At 42.0% G+C, this 18,385-nt stretch overlaps 1 protein-coding gene across 1 annotated transcript in view; it reads right to left on the reverse strand.

The window, feature by feature from the left end:
• The window catches only part of LRP2 (LDL receptor related protein 2), a 240,036-nt gene that overhangs the window by 16,535 nt on the left and 205,116 nt on the right, over positions 1–18,385 (reverse strand). Inside the window, exons 61-70 of the mRNA XM_069733090.1 lie at positions 13,968–14,105; positions 13,765–13,887; positions 11,869–11,997; positions 10,140–10,271; positions 8,763–8,894; positions 7,549–7,692; positions 5,455–5,620; positions 5,050–5,178; positions 3,425–3,645; positions 662–841 (exon numbers count right to left, since the gene is read on the reverse strand). Coding sequence (XP_069589191.1) covers positions 662–841; positions 3,425–3,645; positions 5,050–5,178; positions 5,455–5,620; positions 7,549–7,692; positions 8,763–8,894; positions 10,140–10,271; positions 11,869–11,997; positions 13,765–13,887; positions 13,968–14,105 — 1,494 coding nt within the window. The remainder of the gene's footprint in view (positions 1–661; positions 842–3,424; positions 3,646–5,049; positions 5,179–5,454; positions 5,621–7,548; positions 7,693–8,762; positions 8,895–10,139; positions 10,272–11,868; positions 11,998–13,764; positions 13,888–13,967; positions 14,106–18,385) is intronic.

Raw genomic sequence — 18,385 nt, forward strand, 5'->3', positions numbered from 1 at the left:
GTAGGGTTAGGGGTAGGGTTAGGGTATTTTCAGCCATTTTAGCCCTAAAAAGCTTCCCAGGAAACACACAGTCTCTGCATAGAAAACTGCATAAAAAAAAGGATCAAAAAACGCCTCAAAAAACGCATAAAAAACGCATCAAAAAAGGACCAAAAAAAGGACCTGCGTTTTCTGCCAAGAGCTGCAGTTTTTAAAAAAACTGTCCTGAAAAAAAAAGGATGGAAATCCTGAACGTGTGAACATACCCTTAGGAGGTTTAATCAGGAAAAAAAAATCTGCATTTTAACCAAAAACAGCTCCACTCTTTTTCTCAGGCTGTGCCTGGGATTGCAGTTCAGTTTCATATAAATCTGCCTATGAAAAAGTGTTGCACTGTTTTTGAAAAAGAAAAAAAAATCTAAAATAAAAATGTATTCTATTCTAAAGCTACTAAAAAGGTAATACACTCCTTATGTTTATGGTCTTTAAAATTGATAGGTGGGGCTCTCGGTAATTAGAATGAAGAGGAAGGGTGGTCTTGGTCTCCATTCTTGGTCAAAAAGGATCATTTTTCAAAGGGGACTTCAGAAACAGATATGTCTTAAAGGGTTAAACATAATGTCCTTCACCATTTAGAAGACTTTCCCACAAGACTCAGAGATTTAAAGGGACGGACAATTACCTGTGTGGTTGTAGCGATGTGAGTGGTATATCCTCACTTGTGTCAGCCATGGGTTAATTGTCAGAACTTTAACTTTAGGTCCAGTGCCAAACTTATCTTTTTTCCACACTTCGCCCTTTTCTTTTGTTGTCCAGTACAGATGGCCTTCAAACACATCCAGGCTGTAAGGGTTGCCCAGATCTGTTAACAAAAATGCAAAAATTAAAAAAACTAAAATTAGGATTGGGTATCGATTGTAGAACGAAGAACAAATAATTTACTGATATTGTAAAAATTATTTTCTAGACTATTGGACATCAGGAATTGTGGATTGTGCGATCCAGTGTGGAACTGTCAGATGTGGATTAGGGCATTTATATAAAAAGAATCTAATCTGTATGTTTAGAAACTTCCTTGGAGACTGTCATAATATACACTGATCATTGCTGTATTGTCCGGTTATACAATGCAAGTATGTGTGCTCTACGGCAAATGTAATGTAGAAGGCTACGTGCTCAGGCTTGGACTGGCCGGCAGGAGAACAGGAGAATCCTCCGGTGGGCCGCCACCCTCTTATATGAGCAGTACTTGGCACAATGCACTGGAATCACTATGTACAGACAGAGGCGGCATCTTATTCATTTATCAATCTACCCAGTTCATTGTTATAGAGTTTTGTGATTGAGGAGAATGTCACATTTACATGTAGTTGAAAAGTGGGGCCCTGGAGTTGGTTACTGGTGGGCTCTTGGCACCCCAGTCCGACACTATTTGTATTTTGTGCAGAAATTTCTCCACCATTTCTGCATCTTTTAGCAGCAAAAACGCAGTGGCAAAATCGCACGTTTTTCATGCATTTTTTTTACATGCATTTTTGGTGCAAATTTTTCCCCACTCATAAGTATGAGTGAGGCTGGTTTCACATTTGCGTTTTTTGCCGCTGCGTTTTAGCGCAAAAAAAGCATGCGTTTTTTTTCTATACTTAACATTAAAAACACGTGCGTTTTTTTGCATGCGTTTTGCCACGTTTTGACGACGCATGCGTCATTTCCATGCTTGCGTTTTGTTGCGGAAATGCAACCTGTAGTAATTTCTAGCTGCGTTTTTTTGCTGCAAAAAAACGTACTGCTGTCTATGTAAGCGCATGCGTTTTTAAGCACATGCGTTTGCATACGTTTTTAAACGCATGCGTTTCAATAGAAAAACACAAGAATACACACTGATAAGCCACCCCCCAACCCTAACCCTAAGCCTAATCCTAACCCTAGGGATCCTAACCCTAACACTAGGGATCCTAACCTTAACCCTAACCCTAAGGGATCCCTAGGGTTAGGGTTAGGATCCCTAGGGTTAGGGTTAGGGTTAGGATCCCTAGGGTTAGGGTTAGGATTAGGATCCCTAGGGTTACTAGGGATCCTAACCCTAACCCTAGGGATCCTAACCCTAACTCTAGGGATCCTAACCCTAACCCTAACCCTAACCTCAGGGATCCTAACCCTAACCCTAACCCTAGGGATCCTAACCCTAACCCTAACCCTAGCTATTTCTGTTTATAGTGGGTTTTCTAGTTGATTTTGATGATTGGCAGCTGTCACACACTTCTCATCATGCGTTTCAAAAACGCAAACGCAGGAAAAAACGCATGTAAACGCGTCAAAACGCCGCGTTTTTTTTACCACATGCAAAAACGCATGCGTCTAAAAAATGCAGCGTTTGCACACGTTTACATGCATTTTTTGCACCACCTGCGTTTGCGTTAAAAACGCTGCGTTTTTTAACGCAAATGTGAAACTAGCCTGAAATCTGCATAAAAAGGCTGAAAAATTGACGTGCTGTGGATTTAGATCTGCGTCAAATCTGCAAGTCAAAAATAAGCAACGTGTGCATGAAGCTTCAGGATTCTCGGTTACTTTGCTAGAAACAGGAAACCCTTCAGGTTTTGTGACAAATCTGCGCAGAACAAAAAGCGAGAAATCTGTGACGTGAGCACAGGCCCCTAAGAGTTAATGGTCAAAAAGTGTCAATAGACTAGGGATAGGGGAGCTATGTACAAAGTCTAAGGCCCAGAAACACATTAGATAGCTATCGGTGGAATGATCGTTTGGCCAACAGCTTTCTTTCCGAATGCGCTCCTGTGTTCTCAATGAGAGAGCCGCTAACAGACATCTCTAGTGGCGGATTATCTCGTAAAGGAGAAAAGCTTTGGCTGTCAAAGTACAAGAGACCGGATGCTCCTCGCCCCTGATATCATCTGTCCACAATATACTCTAATCGGGAAGAGTCAGGAGGATCCCAGGTACATAAAATATTGACACTGGTCCCAGCGGGTTTGGCCAGTTTATTGTATTGTATATGGGCACCGCAAAGACCACCATAATCATAAGGCTGCCAGCTGGTCCCGCGAGATCAATGGGTTAGGCAAATTTTATTCCAATATGTATGGTGGGCATATTAAGGTCCCCCTACATAGAAGAGCAAACTGGAGAAAACTCGCGGGTCACCGGGTCACTATTTTATGTACATGGGGGCCTCCTGACTGTTTATCCAATAGATTATGTCGTGGACTGAAGGATCTGGCATTAAACACTAGATCCTTCTGTTCTCAGGGAGATAAGACGCCGTCAGAGATGTCCGATATGCTCCTATCCCCATTAAAACCACAAGCAGACATGGTCAAAGTGAGCGCGCATGTGAAAAGACGGACAGGTGAGGTACATAGTCCTGTGTCCTAATCGCCATTCATGTCCGTGTGATATCAACAACTGACAACGGGTATTTCCTCACCTCCGTGTAAAACTGTCTGCCTGTCTGAGCCATCAGGCTTAATAGACTCAATGACATTTTCCTTGGAGTCGCTCCAGTAGATTCTGTCGTTGTTGATGTAGTCGATGGTGATTCCAGTTGGCCAGCCAAGATCTTCTGAGACCAGGACCTGTCTCTGCTGCCCGTCCATCCAGGCTTGTTCAATCTTAGGCTGCCTTCCCCAGTCTGTCCAGTACATCATTCTGCAAAAAGAGCGCGTAAGATGATAAAAAGGTTTTCTGCTTTGGACAAACATTAGCATTTTCCAACAAGCTAATAACAATGTCTCACTACTGGGTCCCAGTAACTCCACGAACAGTGGTCGAGGGAAATGGCGGCAGGACTAATAATACTAAGGAGCCATATTAAAAAAGCCACAATATACACTGCATCATTGCTACGTGCTTTTGTGACCCAGCTTCCCTGTACAAGTTGATAATTTCCCTGCAGCGCTCCCGCAGGAGAAATGAGGAATTACAACATTCCCAGTGAAATAAATAAGCATTGTTTTTACGCTGCAAAGATGTGGTGGTGTCTCTAAGGAAAGATGTACACTTAGTAGACACTCTTTGCTAACAGGTGAGAGTTTTGAACAGGGACTTTGCCCTATTAAGAAAAGTTTTCCAAATGTTGAAAGTTATCCCTTATCTAGAAGAGAAGGCCAAACTTACTGATCACAGAGGGTCCGATCTCTGGGGCCCCCCAGAGATCCCAAAAACTGGTCCTCGCGCAGCCCCATCTGGATGGGGCATTTGTTGAGCATGAGCAGCCCTGCTCCATTCATTATCTATAGGACTGCAGTAGATAGCCGAGAGCTGGACTCAGCAGTCCCATAGAGAATGATTGGAGTGGAGTGTAGGAGCCCATGTTCGACCTCCAATCTTTTCAGTAGGGGCACGGTTCTCAAAAATTTTACCCACAGAAATCAGTAAATCATTCCCTATCCAACGTACAGGGCATAACTCTGCGATTTGGGACAACCCCTATAGGTCAGAGCTCTCTAGCAGAGCTTGGAAATAAGTTTCATAAACCAAAAAGAAAAACTTTTAACTGCCCCAATACTCTTTAGTGACCTGTACAGGCAACCGTTAGGCCTAACTTTCATGGTGGCAATTAGGCTTGAGCGAAACGGATCGGACAAATTCAAAAGTCGCCGACTTTTGGCAAAGTCGGGTTTCATGAAACCCGACCCGATCCTAGTGTGGGATCGGCCATGAGGTCGGCGATCTTCGCGCCAAAGTCGCGTTTCGTATGACGCGTTTGGCGCCATTTTTTCAGCCAATGAAGGAGTGTGGGCAGAGTGATGACATAGGTCTTAGGGGCGTGGACGCCTATCGTCATCTTGTCGCTTGTGCGCTGTAGCGATTTGCAATGTGTAACACCAGCTTTTCTGTTCAGGGATGGAGGAGAGAGAGAGAGAGAGAGAAAAAAAAAAAGTTAGATTTCCCATTGACTTTGCATTGGGTTTCGTGTTTCGGTCGATCCCCGACTTTTCGCCATAATCGGCCGATTTCACTCGACTCGACTTTTGAGATAGTCGGGTTTCGTGAAACCCGACTCGACCCTAAAAAAGTAAAAGTCGCTCAACCCTAGTGGCAATCACTCACCCAAGCTCGGGATTAAGAGCAATGGCTGCTGGCTGGTCCACTTGGGTGTAAATAAGCCACTTTCTATATCTTCCATCCAGTTTTGCTACTTCCACACGATTTGTTCCAGCATCCGTCCAATATATGTGTCTATTTATCGGCAGGAAGAAAAGCGGGCTAGTTTGAGGTTGCAACGTATGATTACAGCAAATACCAATAGTATGTGGTTTTCCGACCTTTTCTTGTACATGTGACTTTTTGATCACTTTTTATTAGCCTTTTAAATTAAATATAAGTATCTCATGACGTGTATATACAGTATGTCGGTCACAAAGCACTAACTGGCAAATGCTCATAATGGATTTATATAGTGTTAAGGGTTAAATGTAATGATGATGACAAATAATGACTGCCTGGATATAATACCTTCCAACCCAGTCCACGGCCAGTCCGTCTGGATTCACTATGTAGCGCAAGTTCATGTCCACATCCTTTACCATATTATTACCATAGTCTTCAAAGGTCGGTATGTAGGCCCGCCTGATGGCGCCAAACGCGGAGCCCTGGCCACGAATACTGTAGTACACTATACCTTTTGGAGATAAAAAGAAAGTTTCAATGCAGAAATGATAATGAAGGCGATAAAAAGTATAAACACATGAACAATCTGTATTAAAAATATAATTTTAGGTGTGGGTGGACTCTAAATGTGCACATTAGTTCGGGGTTCGTACTGGACACGTAGTGTTCGGTGCCCAACTCAGAACACGGAATTCTCCCGGAAGTCCAGACAGAGACTTTCGCGCCCCACTAGTGCTTACTACATTTATTTTTCAAGCACCAACGTTCAGGTCCCCATTGGTTTCTACATGGTTCAGGTTCTGGTACCCAAACCAAACTATTGACTATTGTTAGCTCGAACCAGGCGAACCGGAACTTTGACGGGCCCGCTCATCCCTAATGTCTTCCTGCAAATGGAAGAGGACAGTTACAAAGGACTATCGGCACATGATCAGACTACACAAGGTTTGTTTGTCGTCTGTTACCATGGAAAGACATGGATCTGCACAGGAGCTGTGGACTAAAAATGGTAGTAAACTCTCAATGGAGACTATTAACAAAGTTAGTTTATTGCGTTCCTATCAGATGCATTGGAGAAATAAAAAAATAGGTTGCAAAGATGGACATAGCCTTAAACGATGCCCTTATGGTCGCTTGATTTTTATAAATTAGCAAGGATAGAATATGTTGTGTAGGATCGTAAAACCTAAGTTTTAATTATTCAATTAAAATGGAGGCTCAGCCTATATAATCACAAACATAACATATAAAGAAGAAAAACGCATATAAAGGTGCCCAGATACACCAGTTCAAAGGAGAAATAATTGGTTTGGTCTCCCCGTTAAGTAAGTAGCCAGAGGAGGCCATTGAGCAGGAGGAGATGATATCCATGCAGGAGCTCTAATAATCCCTCTCGTGCCCCATACGAGATCTCCTGTCTGTGACAAGGATGGTACCCAAGTAAGAGATTGTGTGCTTAGTGGGGCACACCAAAACACACAATGCAAAAATTGAGCTAACTTCTCCCCTTTCTACTAGATTTCAGGTTGCGATTTTCATATTGCACACACCTATTACTTGCCACAGGTGAGTTTGAACCGGGCATCGCATCCTTGAACTAAAGTTGTTTAACCATAATTTTGGAAAGTGCTAACAATTTTGTCCGGATAATTTTGGGGGTTTTGAGCGAAATGTCCAATTTGCCTTTTTTTCTGTGTTTTTTTTTCTGTTTTTTCAATACACTGAAAGGAAGTAAATATGTGTGTATCAAAACATTTGTAATTGTAATAATTTTCTGGGAAAAAAACTTCATTTTCTGGAACTATTTCAAGGGCGCCAAGACTTTCAGCCATGCCTATATATCTGGGCACATTTATATGTGTTTTTCTTGATTATATGTTATGTTTGTGATCATATAGACTGAGCCTCCATTTTAATTGAATAATTAAAAGTTATATTTTAGGATCATACACATATTTTTTCTTTATATAGTTTATATTTACCTACTGATGAGATATCAATACCCCTTGTTTCGGGGAAGGCTTTTCGCTTGACATTTACAAACATAATAACTGGTGTCAAGTAAAACGATAGTAACTTGTGCAAATGGAAAAACATTGAAACGATAATTTAATTTTTAATAGAGGATTATGTTATATTAATGCTAAAATATTATTATAGGGAACATCAACTTTTAGTACTTATCCTAGAGCGCTGCTGCCCCCTTGTGGAGCATGTGGAGTATATCATAAAGCTATGAGATGCACAATGTCGGGGGCATAGATAAAGGCCATAGATAAAGGTGGGTGCAGGAGTGTCAGTCGTAACAAGACCTTCATGTCTGGGGCTCTTCTACCACATAGGAAGACACCAGTAATATAAATCACACTGTATTGGAAGCTGGGGGTCATATTGCATGGGGGTCCAATAGTTCCAAGTACTGTTAATATACACACGTACTGAGGTCTATCCCCTCAGGATCCCAGTCATAGTCCAGGGCCTGGATATGCTGCTGATCCTCAATATAATCGGAGTATTGCTCAGAAGACAGATTGTATCTCCTTATCCGCACATTGTCCGGCAGCAGCAGAAGTGGAGGGTTACCTGCGAAATTAGTAAAATGAAATCAATTACTAAAGCTGAGCAAATCTTTTACAGCTCGAATTCTCCAGCGTCACCATTTTTATATTTTTTTAATTTGATGTCAAATCAAAAGTGTAGCAAAACTTCCAATTGTCCTAAAAATCGCGTGTAACACTCTGAGGTCTCCTAGGACTGTGTCCGGTCCCTCTTATGTTTATTAACGCAAACAAAGCCTCAGTAATGGCAAAATGACCCCAACATACACGGCTATGGGGGAACAGTAACTGGTGATAACCAACAGCCTGGACATCAGGCACTGATATTCTTCACTGCTGTGCTGTCGCACACTATATTTACAGTTTGTTCAGTGTTCAATGACTTTCTCTCCATTTTCTCATCTCTACCATTTACACTACAGATAAGAAGTTTTGTTAAAATGAATCTGACAACAGCTTTTTGCTACATAATCTGAGAGTCGCATAACATAGAGACAGAGACCCTGATTCCAGTGATGTGTCACTTACAGGGCTGCCTAGTATAGTTTTCATAAAATCACAGTTTTCAGGGCAAGAGAACATCAGAAGACTAGTAAATCTACTGCCACATAGTCCTCCATATTCATGAGTTCTGTAGAAGCCCGACCCCACCACTGATTGGCAGCTTTCTGCCTATGCATAGCGTACACAGAAAGCTGCCAATCAGTAGTGTGTGCGGGGTGATACAGAGCTCAGCATTCAGAGAACTGAGATAAAACAGGGATCTTATCAAAACTGCAGCAATCAGCTCAGTAAGTGACACCTCACTGGAATCAGGGTCCCTGCCTCAATAGCATGCTGCTCTCAGATGAGGTAGCAAAAATCATTAAAAAAACACACCAAAGCCAACCATCAAAAACAACGTCTTTTTTTAAGATTAGTTTTTACATGTGGATTTTTCAGTCAGAAAAATCCACGTAAAAGAAAGCAATGTGATCACACGCTAATTCTCTTATCCCTCTTAGAAGAAACCATCCAGATAACTAGTCTGGACCAATCACAACACTGATGATCTGGCCCCAGAGAACATGCCTTCCACTCGCTCATCGCTCTTACCCTCCGCTGCACATTGTCTTCCATGTTGGTCTCCAACTGATCGAAATCCTTCCGCACAGAAGCATTCATAGCTTCCTTTGGAGTTCTTACAGTCTTGTGGGCACATGCCATATATCTCACACTCATTAATATCTGAAAATATAAAGGACAAGTTTATAGGGAGCAGATTAAATATAGACCATGGGGCTTGTGTTACATCCTGACCCGGACACGTTCCAGCAACATGTAGCACGAGATATTCTTCTCGTTGGTGGCACTGGTGGCGGGCGGACTTCACGACTAATGTTACCGGGATGAGCACACACCAAAGATAATGCTGTGGCTGGGACCAATGGTGCTGCCCAGTCAGGCAGGATGGGTGTATGTGCTGTCCTGGTGCTTAGCTGGAGTGATCATCATCCTACTATGGGGCAGCACCACACTCTATTTAACCTCCCAGCATACTGATCAGAGAGAACAATTATTGTACTTGGATTCATCCTTGTTCTCTGGTACTTTTTCCAAATTCTGTTTATACTGATCTTGACCCGGCTTGTTTCCGACTTTGTCTTTCTTTGTAATCCTTCCTGACATTGACCCTGGCCCATCTAGCTTAGCTTCTGTCTGACCTTCTGGCATCTGACCCTGGCTATTCCTCAGGTTACGATTTAGCCTTCTGTATCGGTCCCTGGCTTTGTTTCTCAAGCTTGCTCTTCAGGTTGGAAGCTACTCTGTGGACCCAACCCAGGGGGACGCCGTTGTAAGCTTAGATTCTAGTATAGAAGTTAAAGGGGTCATCTGAGACATAATAGATGGGTGCCTGTACAAGGAAGCTTCTTTTACCTGACAGCCTCTGATGAGACTTTACAGCCGAGAACTATACTTCTGGCGGTCACACTGGCATAGAGTCCACCTAAGCCTATCATTAGGCAAAGCTTACCGCATACACTTGCTATATGAGTCCATGTACAGAGAGCTCCCTCTAGTGGTGGCTTTATGTAGCCAGAATTGTATCACTTGACTTTAGTTATGACTGAGTCAACTGAGGACATGCAGAAGATCCACCAGAGAGAGAAAAAAAGAGCCCTGGCTATTAAAAAAGTGAAATAATAGCAGAGATTACATTTCACACACCATGTTAGGTAATTCTGAGTTAATAGAGGGGGTCCTCAGTTCATGACCCTCTTTATTTGCAATAGTCATCTCTGCCTTACACTACACAGGTAGATCATTAATATTAAGAGACATTGTTTAATTCTTCATTTTCCAGGTAAACCGAACGCTTACCGCCAGGAACTTCGGAAGTTGTTCTGCTTAACCTGCTTCTTCTAACAAGATCCATTATTATTATTATTATTATTGTTATTATCAGTAAGGAAATGATCAGATGCCAATTACCATCACAGGAATTGCGATCGGCCTCGCTGGCTTTGTATCCAGGTCGGCAGGAACAGATAAATCCTCCATCCGCTAAGTTAGTGCAGTTATGTTCACAGATGTTTTCACCACAATGTCGTTCGGCACCTCTGTCTATGGACATATTAAGCACAGACGTTAAACAATTGAAGATTATTTCCCCTTTTGCAACTATTTTTATTTCCCCCAATTCATCCGAAATGCCAACTGGAGAACATTTACTAACAGACGTAATAAATCATATCTCGTTTTGTGTATGCAGCCCCTATGCAGACCTTTAATTCTCTATGATTGCAAACTAAAATGAAAACCCAGGGTGGTAATTAGAGAAGTAGAAACAAAACGGTAGTTATTTTATTCAGACTATTAGCAAAGTTGTTCATTTATTTTAGTTTAGATACAAAAGAGAAAGAAAATAGTTATTTGGTTTATAACAGAAAAAAATTAGAGAAGAAAATGCAGTAATGAAATAAAAAATTTTTTATCATTTTTATGAGCTGCCACTAGGTGTCTCCCATCTGTTCATCTTATATTCCACTGCCATAGGTATAACAGGAAGTGGGTGTCACGCTGTGACGGTCTTCGGTAAGGTAGGAGGGCATCAAACTGTCCATGGAACTGGGACCCCAACTATCCCTGTCCCGGAGGTACTCTTGAAGGTAGAAAGGCCTGAGACTCCAACCTTACTATGCTCCTGTTAACCCTTGTTCTGCCCCCACCCCATGAAGCCTGGGACAGAAATGTAAGGTAAACATGACACAAAGACAAAATAGGGATAACAGAAAGGAGCAAACAAGCGAACACTCATCAAGGGTAAAGATATAAGCATAAAGGGAAGGATAGGAATGTACCAACCAAACGGGAATAGGACAATGAGGAAAGCATACACCCAAAAACAGCACGCAATAATCTCCAGTAGCAACTACAGTCTACTAATCAGCACAGAAACTCCAAGGAGCTAGGAAGGAAAGATTTCACTGGCAAGGCAGAGAAGGTCTGGCCAGGTTGTATAGGGAGAGGAAATGACCAGATCAGAAGCAGCTGAAAATGGAACTGCAAGTTTCTGATTAGCATAAAAAGAGTCGTTAACCTCTTCAGCACTAAAGGAAACTAAATCCATTTAATATGGGACACAAACACACAGGCTAAATGTAAGATCTGCGATTCACAGTACATAGTGATCTTCTAACCCCAGATCTTCCGGGAGGACGTGACCCACTCATGACAGTGGGTCTCCCTTAATCCATTTTTATCCAGCTCTTTTGCCTGTGAAATTGCAAATACTGTAACCAAGACATGGGCTTTCTGATGTGGGCAGATGGCTATCGAACATTGACAGAAATAATACATGGTGGGAAGTTAGGGAAGGAATGTTCCTGCACCTACAATGCTGTTAGAATGATGATGATGAAGGTTTGCCTGCTCAAAAAAAAAAGATTATGTAAAATTAAAAGATGTGAAAATTGGAACTGTTTTGGACATTTTAGACTGGTATATACATTAACAACTGTTTAAAACGTCTACTATCCCTTTGTTGTTGCTCCTGGAAATATTTGAATAAGTTGAAAACTGAGAGCTGTCGGTCTCCTTGTTAACAAGGTGTATCAGTACACAGGCTAACACTGCCGTCTTTGTCGTCAGTTTGGACATACGTTTCCAGGAGGTGTAATAGAGGAACACCACAACTGACAGACGTATACTGTATACTCACTGCAACCAATTTCATCGGACCTATCCTCGCAGTCGTCATAATTATCGCACACATAGTGATGGGGGACGCAGTGAGAGTTCCCACACTTGTATTCCTCCTCTGTGCAGGGTCTCGGGGTGGGAGGTCGACCTGTAAGCACAAGACCATATGTCACGGTTATATCCTTACTGATGTATCCTAGCTGCACAGAAAGCAATAGACGTGGCTGTATAAGAGGATTCTCATATAGGTGCAGGAGATAAAGGCTGAGAGTATAGGAGGATTGTCGGATTGTGCATGCTGCTTCTTTCTGATAATCTTCATGGTTTCCTTCGTTTTTGTCGTGGTCCTGACCGGTGTCTGTGCACAAAATATAAAAATTGGCCAGATCTACACAGCTTTGAATATGCAGGAAATATAAGGACTAGGGGCGTATAGGAAGAATCTAAAGGTGTTAATTCCCTCCATGAAATACATCCTGCTTTTCCCATTAATTAACCACAGCACACATGATAACAGTATGATTGCTGGCAGTCCAACTACTGGGACCCCCGAAAATGAGGGTTAGGGACCCTGAGAAGCTAAACTCTTTTAAAGGGAGGGGGATGGGAGGGGGCTTTATGAAAACTTTGTTTTGTCCCAAATTCCAAAATCGTATTTCAACACGTTTTCACTATAATCTTGCCAAGTACCAAAGAAAGTTTAATTATTTAAAACCCAAATTGACAAAATAATATTAATATCAAGTATAGGAAAGATAAGCATTAGGCATGAGGATAAGGTGTTATCTGAGCATGCTCGGGTGCTAACCGAGCGACATCGGTGTGCTCGAATAATATGTTCGAGTCCCCACGGCTGCATGTCTCGCAGCTATTTGACAACTTAGGCTACTTTCACACTAGCGTCGGAATCTCCCCGTCGCAATGCGTCGGGCAGAGATTCCCACGTTAGCGTTTAACGCACTGCACAACGGAGGCAGCGGATGCATTTCTCCGGCGCATCCGCTGCCCCATTGTGAGGTGCGGGGAGGTGGGGGCGGAGTTCCGGCCGCGCATGCGCGGTCGGAAAAAGCGGTCCGTCAGGAGCAAAAAACGTTACATGTAGCGTTTTTTGCTCCCGACGGTCCGCCAAAGCACTTTTGGCAGGATGCGTTTTTTCTGCAAAACGACGCATTGTGACGGATTGCAGTTAACGCTAGTGTGAAAGTAGCCTAAAACACAAATAGGGATTGGCTGTCTGTTAGGTAATCTCTGCATGTGTTGCAGCTGTTGAACAGCCACGAGACATGCAGCCGCGGGGACGTAAACATATTTTTCAAGCACACCGATGTCGCTCGGTTAGCACCCAAGCATGCTCAGATAACACCTTATCCAAGTACTTTCGCTCATCACCAATGCATATCTTTCCGATACTTGCTATTAATATTATTTTGCTAATTTGGGTTTTAAAAAATTGAACTTTCATGCTGGGATAACACCTGATCTGAGCACATTCACTCATCACTAATAAGCAATGCTAAGTTTGTAGAAAAACATAATTAAAAAATATATATATTTTTAGCAATTAAAAAAAAGAAAAATGCCTCCAATCGTGGGCAAACACTTTAAATATGAACAGCACACGGATTGCACATGGAAACTTTTCACTGATCCTTGCACTTGTGTGGGTGATTTTGATCCGTGATAATTTTTTTGCAGATATATGGTCTATACACAAAACATTTACGTAAAAAAGATGAGGCCTATGTTGGACTTAGTGTTGCTTATCTGTTTTGCAATACTGCACATCTCCCTCATATACCTTGCATTGTATTTAATATCATTATTGCAGGGTTTTTTGTGCAATATCTTTGATTTTGGCACCGCCGGTACAATATATGATAGGTAGGTCAGGGCATGTCCAGCTGTGGAAACTTACATTGCTCCTCCGTCTCATCGCTCCCGTCCCCGCAGTCGTTCACGGTGTTGCAGATCTCATGTCTGTAGATGCAGCGGTTGTTACTGCAGCGGAATCGGAAGGGCGGCTCACAAGGGATGTCCACTGTGAACAGAAACAAGGCTTACAAGGCATACTGGAGCCACCGCCGACCCCCGAGATCCCTACACGAGGGTCCGACTTACAGCACAGGTTCAGTTCTTCATCAGAGTCGTCTCCGCAGTCGTTGTCGCCATCACACTTCCAGTACGGCAGGATGCAGACATGGTTCTTACACTCAAACATGTTCGGAGGGCAGTAGCTCCCGTTCGGATAGCGAGTTGCTGGGGTGGATGGATAGTAATAGTCAATAACTTGACTTTGGATTCAGTTATATATAAAATTACATTTAATCCTTTTGCATTTTCCGATATCAGATACTGGTCGAAAAGTGTGAGAACTGCACCAAATTTAAGCCTGTAGGTCCTCCTAATCCATAATCTCCAAAAGGGCGCCATAGGGATGAGTAAGCATGCTCGGAGAAGGTGTTATCCGAGCATGCTCGTGTCCTAATCGAGTATAATGCTCGAAAAAATGCTCAAGTCGCCGCAGCTGCATGTCTCACGGCTGTTCAACAGGTGTAACACATGCAGGGATTACCTGTTTGTTAGGCCATCCCAGCATGGGTTGCAGCTGTCGAATAGCCGCGAGACATACAGCCGTGGCAACTCAAGCATTTTTTTTCGAGCATTATACTCGATTAGGACATGAGCATGCTCGGATAACACCTTCTCCGAGCATGCTCGCTCAACTATCACGGGTCTTTAAGGGGAAACTGTCGGCAAGTTTTTAGACCCCAAAGTAACATTATCACGGTAGAGTACCGGCAATGATGATTACTTCCATACTTTTATATTACAAATCCATGTCTCAGTTGTCTTGTAATCTATCACCAAATTCTTACGTAAATGAACTCACAAGGGCAGAGGCTTGGTCCGTGTCTACAGCTCTCCGGCTTCGCCGGCCTCTTTCTCCTTGTGGTGCCGGCCTCCTGATAGTGATTGACAGGTCACTCATCTCTGTGACCTGCTCCATTTGGCAGACATATTGCCTTTCCGGTGGGCAACACATGAGCAGTACCATCCTCACGATATTGCGAGAGCTGGAATATTCACATGTGCAGCCACCGGGAATGATGACGTCTGCGCGGAATCAGGCGACATCTTGTATGGCGTCGTAATTCTCCAGGGTACCTGCAGTTTAGTGGTGTAATTTACTTCAGGAATGTACTTCAGTCACTAACTGGAGTAAATTTCTGTGCTTTCCCGTTAACAATTCGGCCTAATTAATTAAGAGGAGTGTGCTCCTTAGTGAATTAGGCACATAGTACTCCAAAGAGCCTGTTTATTAATGTGCACATCAGGGCCAAGTTATCAAAACTTTTATGCTTTAGAAATGTAGTAAAAGCTTAGAAAAGACATAATATTTTTGCGCAACGCAGAGATGCGAAAAAATTTGGCTACTTTTGGCAGTTCTCAGTTCTGCCTAAATGGCAGCCATCTAATTAATCAAAACTGACAGCATTTAGTAGGTTAGAAATGCTACTTCAGTCCAGCCAGAAATGCTACTCCAGTCTCTGACTGGAGTAGCATTTCTGGTGTGGCACATAGACGCACACACCACACAGAAGAAGCACCAAATTCATTATGTGACATGCGCCTCTTAATGAATTCAGCGCATCTTGTTCTCTATCAAGACTGGCGTAGCACGAGCATGCGCTATACCAGGCTTGAGGAATCAGACTCTAAGGTTATGATTTGTCCGCACCGTTTTTTAAAAATCCACACTGCGTTCTACCTGTGGATTTACCATGGAATTCCAGCGTTTTTTGGGCGGATTTCACCTGCGGATTCCTATTATGGAGCAGGTGTAAAACGCTGCGGAATCCGCACAAAGAATTGACATGCTGCGGAAAAATACAACGCAGCGTTTCCGCGCGGTATTTTCCGCAGCATGTGCACTGCGGATTTTGTTTTCCATAGGTTTACATGGTACTGTACAAAGCATGGAAAACAGATCCACTGCAGATCCGCAGCAAAATCCACAACGTGTGCACATAGCCTAGGTCTTTTGTCCTGAAACATGTTTTCCTGGCACCTTTTTTATTTTATTTTTTGATTTTAACCATTTTAAAGTGCTTATTTTTTTTTTTTTTAGGAGAACATTTTTATATAGACTACTGAAGATTAATTGGTCATTGATTACACTTTTTATATCTTTGCATAACATTTACAATTTGTTTGTTTTTTTTTTTTTTTTTGCATTTTCAACTCCTAGAGTGAAACCTATGTAAAAAAAAAAAATATCATAAAAAAAAAAAAAATCATACTCAGAACTCGATTTATTAAAAAAAAGAAGAACAAAAACAAAAATTCTGAAAAAAGACAATGTAGACTTTTTAATAATTTGCTACAGATGTTAAGGCAATATCCAGCCTTAGGGTACGTTTACAAGGCAATAAATATAAATTTCATGCCTCAAAAATGTGACTTTTTGAAAATAAGTTAAAATGATCAGAAGCATAAATAATGAGGCACGAGAGCTGCCATACAACCAATTTACTTTTCATGTATTAATTCGTGTCACTTATGGAGTGACTGCGCTCGCCGTGCTGCCTGCTCGCTGCTGATAGAACATTTCTTACTAACTTAATTGGGTTGAAACATTTCACACTTTAATTAATTTCTAATTATGCACAATCCTTGTTTTTTTATTGCATGAAGACTTTCAAAATTGCATTACACTTCGTATTTTATTACCCTGTTAATTAAAGCTGGAAGAAAGGATATCTCCATCAGTAATACCCCAAACCTGTCTATATGAACATTATAAATACGGTATATAAACAGAAGCCTTCCATTTACCCCGCTAATACGACTTTTCTATAATATTTTACAGATCCATCGAAACTTCCTATATGAGAATCCAGTATCGAAAACAATCTGTTCTGTAAGAATCTGTAGCACTGGAGTTTTTTTCAGGAAGGTTTTTCTGACTAATCATTCTAGGACCTGTCCCAATTTTTGGGGCACTAAATATTCAACTTCCGCGCAGAGCTATGCCATGCTTTACCCTCTGGAGAACAGGACATTTTTTGTTTTATTCCTTCTCGTCTTCTAAAAGTCTTTACTTTTTCACTTAGCTGTATGAGGGTTTGTTATTTATTTAGATTTTTTTCCACTTTGTGGTTCCGCTTATAGGATAAATATTTTTATTTTATATAATTTATTACTTCAGACAATTAGGCCTCATTCACACGTCAGTATTTTTGCATCAGTATTTTATCAGACAGCCAATAAACATGCGGGGATTGCTTGCCATACACGGTAATGACATAGCCATGTTGGCTATTGGCATTACTGGGATTGGCTGGCCGTATACAGAAGATGTGGTGACGCGATGATTGGCACACTGTCCTCTGTAAGCAGTTCGGGGAGATTTGTTATAGGAGGAAAAGCTAAGATTAATGACCATCCCCATCACCCCCTAAATATTATAAAGTTGCACCCTTTAGTGCCTTTCATGTGGCATTAAAGGGTGGTTTTAACTTTTTTTGACCTATTAAATAAATAAATTAATTCATAAATTATTTTTAAAAATGACGTGGGGTCCCCACTATTTTTGATAATCAGCCAAGGAAAAGCAGACAGCTAAGGGGTGATATTATCAGGCTGGGAAGGTCCGTGGATATTGGTCCCTTTCGAGCCTAAAAATACCAGCCCACAGGTGCCCTAGAATGTGTGCATCCATTACGCAGTCAACAGCTCTGATGAGAGTTGTCGTCACTAGCCAGTGTCTCTGACTAGCTGCACTTTACTGCTCTTCGAGACACTTGAGCCACATGCGAGGAACGTGAATTACATCAAAGGAGTTTCATGGGAACATTTTTGGTAATAAATTGGTGAATGAGGGTATAGTGTGGGGAAGTCTTTATTCAAATAAAGTATTTATTTCTGTGTGTTTTTTTTATTACTGGTTTAGCAATGGGGGTGTGCGATAGACACCTATTCTTTACTAACCTCTGGGCTTGATGCCAGCTGACATTACCCAGCTGACATCAACCTCAAAAAATATTACCCCAACTGCCACCGCAACAGGGCAATAAGGAATAGCTGAGCAAAGCGGCAGAATTGGTGCATCTAATGGATGTGCCAATTGTGGGGCGGCTGCGGGCTGGTATTTTTAGGCTGAGAAGGGGCCAATATCCATGGGCCTTCCAAGCCTGCTAATATCAGCCCCCAGCTGTCTGCTGTACCTTGGCTGGTTATCAAAAATGTGGGGAGACAAATGTCATTTTTTTAAATTAATAATTTATTTAGTAGCCAGCAGTGACCTTCACTCAGAGATGCATCCAGGCATCTTCCAGATGCTGTTCCCATTCTAATTTAGTCCTGTTTACATCCATATTAGTGATTTTCCTGCCACACCAGACCTCCTGTTAGGGTCCTAGGGAAAAATGCTCGAGTTTCCCATTGACTTCCATTATACTCATTATTCGAGTCGAGCCCGTCCGAGCATCCATCCTGTTTGATTCGAGTAACGGGGACTCGAGTATTTTAGTGCT

This window comes from Ranitomeya imitator, chromosome 7, assembly GCF_032444005.1.
Source record: "Ranitomeya imitator isolate aRanImi1 chromosome 7, aRanImi1.pri, whole genome shotgun sequence".
NCBI classification, from domain to species: Eukaryota; Metazoa; Chordata; class Amphibia; order Anura; family Dendrobatidae; genus Ranitomeya; species Ranitomeya imitator.